The following is a 5,061-nucleotide window of genomic DNA, read 5'->3' on the forward strand; positions in this document are numbered from 1 at the left end:
GCAGAGAACCACAGGGGATCCAGGCAACCCCCTAAGTCCACCTAGAGACCACTGAGAGATACTCAAGCACCATGCTAACTAGCCAGGTGATGGTTTCTCTTTGGTGACTGAGGAAGCTCACATTCATACATGTCTGGAAATCACATTTTCAAGTGCATCCTTTAGCTTCAAGGGTCTCAAGTGTCCAGCTTAAAGTGACTGATCTGCCAGGAGAGACTTGGGCATCATTCCATCTGAAGTCAGTGGCACAGCTATGAGCACCTTTGAAAAAATTACTCTGAGTCAATAAATCTCACAGGATTTACTTGAGGTCAAGAAGAGGTGCTAAAAGTGCCCCACAAAAAAACTATTTGTGTTTATCTAGGTAGTGACAAGAATGGAGGAAGCATCTAGAAAAGGCTGCAGGGATATAGACCACAGAGGAAGAAGGTCACCTCTGAAGTTCCCCAGGCTCTTTAGGGGCCTCAAAGGAAATGTCTTTACTTCTCCTCCCAGCTTTCCTTCCCCTTCCTCACCAGCATCTATTCTTAGCAGCTTTGTCTGAGAGCTGGGAATAGAACTTGGTTTCTTAATTCCTCACCTCCTGTTACCTCATATTTTGTCTCAGAGTGCTCAGGGTGGTGACAGAGTTTAAGCCTTGCATGGAGCTGTTGCTTATGTTTACACAATGACTGCTTTCTCATTAAGTAGAGTTTCTTTGGCTACTGGGACACGCTATAGGCATGAGATCAGTCCTGTTTGGTTCTAATGACTTAATTCCTTCAAACAACATTACAAAGTCCTGAAAGTGCCATGCCTTGCCCAGATCCTAAGCATTGCATTCAGCAGTGAGCACTTGGTGCCAAAGAGTTGCCCATTTTCATGGTCCACAAGTTCTGCTGCTGGCACAAAACATGAAAACGACACCAGAACACACTGCTTTTTCTTCCCTACTTTAAGATGGAGCTGGCTCAACAAGTTGGGCAGCCTGCAGGGCTGCTGGCCAGGCAAGCTGCACCTGCACTGCTGCCAGCAGGCAGCAGGAGAAGACGACACCCAGGCCCCAGCTCTGCTGTTGGGAGTGACTTCCCACGCCAAAAACAAGTGGAGAACACTGTCTTTCTTCTTCCTTAGTCCCATTACTCCTTACTCCATCTACCCCATATAATCATTATGACATCTGAGTGCCTTTGTGTGTCAGCTTCCTGCGAAGTAATCACCTAAATCCCTCTCTGAAACAAAGCAGACCCTGCTGAGGAACTCACAATAGGTGCCTTTCACTGGCAGGACAACCTTGGCCTCAGTGGCACTTATAACAAAGCTTCCATATGTGCACCAGTATGGGCTGATCAGTCAGATCAACACCACACAGGATCAGAGCCTGAGTATTTGTGAGCATGAAGCAGTAATGCCTCTCAAAATTTCTCCATCTTCCTGAAAAAATAGCTTTTTGGTGGTTGTTTTTTGGTTTTTTGTTTTTGTTTTTTTTTAATATGCTATAACACATTAATCTGCTACAGACTTTCATCCACATTTATGAGTCTGTTCAACAAGATTAAAAAGAAGCACCAGCTCCAAGGGGTGGTGTCTGTCAGTCACCCCCACTTTCAGAGACTTCCTGGCCATTGTCTGCTCTTCAAGCCCAGGCTAGGGCTACTTTTTAATATTTCCTTTGCTAGACATCCTGGGTTTTCCCCCTCCCTGGGGGAGGGATCAAGGGTGATAAGTTCTATTCTAATAGAAGACAAGTCAGTGATAATCTTTGGGCATCTGCAGTGAAGAGGCATTTCCACAGCTCTAGCTGGGATTAGGCACATAATGGATCAATGAAAGATCTCACCATTTGACGGTTATAGCATCATTCATTAGCGTTAAGATTTGAACCTGAATCAACAATTGAGTCAGAAGATTGAAAGAATTGCTTTCAGTATTTGAAATAAATTGTAACAGGCCTGTAAAAGTCCCCTGAGGTGTCTCTCTTTCTCTCCCTATACATATATATAGAGAGATCGGTTCTGCTGAATGCTTAAAATTAGATGAAAGTTGCTGAGCTTCTACACAGAAGAAGAAAAAGCAGAGCTTCTTATGTAAAGTGAAAGGGGGCAAAGTAATGTATTTTTGGTTTGCCTATCAAAGCACTTCAAGAGCGATCTTGATCACAGGATCCAGGCACTGACTTGTTATTCAGTCACTTACCATGTCTCATATATAACAATTCACGAAGAGCTAATAATAAACAATGCGCCCCCTCCTTATACACAAACATGCAAACACACACACAGGAGCTCCTTGTAAATGAGCAGCACTGATCCCATCCACTTTTCTTTTCACAAAACTAGGACAAGTTCATTCTTAATTAACTGCTTGGTGCACAGACCACTAAAAAAAATTAACTACCCAGAGGACTTAGACACCAAGTTTTCACTGTCAGCTCCTTATCGTTTCTGGAACAAAGATCCATCCACCCACCACTAATTTGGTAAGAAATTAAATGTGATAAAAAAGCAGTTCCACAACTAGGTGACAAATGTTATGGGTAGTTAATGATTAATTACCATTATAATACAAAACAGCCTGGTTTCACTGTAGAACCTTGATTTCATAGCATTATTTTTCCATAAAGGCAATTTTCAGTTGGTGCAAAGACTATGTAATGCGTCAGTGCCAAAAACCTTCCTCCTTGTTTCTGAAAGGCAGCGAGTAGAAACAACTATAAACTGCTCTGTAGACCAGGAGATCTTGACCCAGACCCCCGTCCTACAGCCCAGCCTGGGCCATGGAGCTGTGGTGGGGTGGCTGCACTGTCCTCCTCTCCGGGGCCAGTACATTTTGGTGCTTGCCCACCCTCTGTATTACCTGAGTGCTAACCCAGTCCTATGTTATTCCCACTGTCCCTTAGTTTCGTAGGCATAAACCCCAAGGCCAGCTAACTTGGACCTGTATCCCTCTCTCAGAGCAGTTACCAGGCTGGTTTGGGCAGAGGATGGTGTCTAACCTGTTGGGTCATCAGGATAAAGTTTAACTCCCTACTACAGATTGAACAACTTGTTCCTGTGACTGTTTTCTAGCTATATAAAATCAACACAGCTCTTCCTGTTGGCTTGCAGAAAAAGTAAACAATTAAGCAATATCCAGATTTTTATGAAGTAGATACCTACATAACTAGTGGCAGCACAAATACATGCCAAGCCAGCAGATACTGGAAGAAGAAAGATCATAACTACGGGAGCTACATCAGATCATAATTAGCACAGAAAGCTATTAAAGAGATTATTTAAATTATGACAAAATATTAGAAAAAATTCTCTATCTGATTCTATGTCTGCGTTTATTACACAGGTCAGTTTTGAAATTGCAACTGCCAGTGAGAGAGCTCCTTGAATCATTTACTAAGTATAAATAATTTAAAACCAGTCAAAAAGCAATGCGGTCAAACCTTCTGCCTGTTGCCCTGCTATTACTATTGAAACTGAACTCAGATGCTGATGTTAAGTTTGTTGACACCGAGAAAATCAGCAAGATTGAACATTCCAAAGCCTGTATCCGTGCCCTCCCTAACTGCCTGTGCTATTAGTTTGGGGATAGCTGTTTACTGCTGATAGGCATCAGCCACCTGCCAGAGCCACTTGGTAGAATATTGAACTGCCAACCAAGCCAGCTGTGCACGGAATGACAGCAGCTCCACGTTTTATACCTGCAAGGCTGACTCGAGCAAGTTAAGGTTTGGAGAATGCAATTTTTACAGTAGGGACTTTCTCAGTTGAGAGAAAACTCTCTTAGGGGCTCTACAAAGCTCCATGTACGTGGCCCTGTAATGCCAGTCAAGCTATAAATAATAATTGCATTAACAGAGTCAGATCTAGTGATAGTAGAAAGGACATTTTCTTCAAAGTGCTCACCTGGGAGATGCTTCTGGCTTCCAATACCTGCAGAAGAGGTACTGCCCATCAGCATTGATGATATGGGGCAGATCCTTGTATGGGATGTTTTGAGGACTCCGCTTTGGCGAACTTTCCTCTGGCATTCTGGAAGAATGACCTGCAAGGTGTTAGAAGAAACAAGACATACTTTAAAACAGGTGGAAACAAGATAAAAGGTGATGGGCTTGGCAGCCACAGACACTCAAGAAAGTCAATCAGTAAGGCAAGTACTACTGATGGGAGGCTGCTCCCAAAACAACAGCCAAAGAGCCCCCAAAATCACTGCTTTAAAACAGAAAGGTAGCAAATGTTTTTGTTCAGAAAAGGCTCACATTTAGAGGTAGAGCATTAAGCGGGGGAGGGAACAAGAAGAAGGGAAGAGCAATCCATCATCAGTACTTCATTTACAGCTTTCTATTCCACACTTCTCCCATCTGAGTTTATTTTGCATCATTTTGTGAAGCGGATCCTAAAGAGAATATTTTTACTGCAATCAAGAGCAAATTATGCAGCAATCGCTACAGATATGAAAAGACAGCTGCATAAAAGATTTATCTCTGGCGGAACATCTCCAAAGAACAGTGGTGGGTACACAGCAGAGGTATCTGCCACCGTGTCATCATTAAGATCTTCTCTGACATCTCAGACAGGAAGGTGGCGGCGGCGGGGAGCGAAACATTTCCAAGAGAATTTGCCACAAACCTGTTTTCATCCTGTGCAAGGGTTTGCATTCTAGTGAGGAGCCGGCATCGCAAGTCAAAGGCAAGCAGATGAGGCTTTTTGCATCTTGCTGCGGAGCCGCGTTCGCAGCCCGGCAGCCCCGCGGGTCCCTCCCGGCGCTGCGAGCGCGGGGCTCGCCCCGGCTCCTCTCCCCGGCTCGCTCGCTCTTTGAGGAAAGTCGCTTGGGTAATTCACCACTTCTCGTTCATCACTTTTTTTTTTTCTCTTCTCACACAAATTGCGTGTGCGGGCTGAAGTGGCGGTGGTGGGAGGGGAGGCTGGGAAGGGTTGGGGAGAGGGAGGGCTGGCGGGTGGGAAAGCTGCAGTCCACTTTCCAGAAGCTGCTGCACGTACATCAAAGGCACCTTGACCACATGCAGCTGGAGCAGCTCACAAAGTTCCTGCCGCGGCAGGTTGTTTGCCACTTTACTTCCTTCCTGCC

The 5,061-nt window shown here is 44.7% G+C and overlaps 1 protein-coding gene across 2 annotated transcripts in view; it reads right to left on the minus strand.

Moving 5' to 3' along the window:
• MGLL (monoglyceride lipase) overlaps window positions 1-5,055 on the minus strand; it is a 58,763-nt gene extending 53,708 nt beyond the window's left edge. Inside the window, exons 1-3 of one of the 2 annotated variants that reach the window (XM_031056397.1) lie at window positions 4,795-5,055; window positions 4,602-4,641; window positions 3,879-4,017 (exon numbers count right to left, since the gene is read on the minus strand). In XM_031056397.1, the coding sequence (XP_030912257.1) occupies window positions 3,879-4,017; window positions 4,602-4,611 (149 nt within the window). In that variant the 5' untranslated portion in view covers window positions 4,612-4,641; window positions 4,795-5,055. Of the gene's footprint in view, window positions 1-3,878; window positions 4,018-4,601; window positions 4,724-4,794 lie in introns of those variants that run through there. The other variant, XM_005420217.3, reaches the window with a different exon arrangement.
• Window positions 5,056-5,061: the final 6 nt, after the last annotated feature.

The sequence above is a fragment of the Geospiza fortis genome, unplaced genomic scaffold, assembly GCF_000277835.1.
Source record: "Geospiza fortis unplaced genomic scaffold, GeoFor_1.0 scaffold70, whole genome shotgun sequence".
Classification (NCBI taxonomy): Eukaryota; Metazoa; Chordata; class Aves; order Passeriformes; family Thraupidae; genus Geospiza; species Geospiza fortis.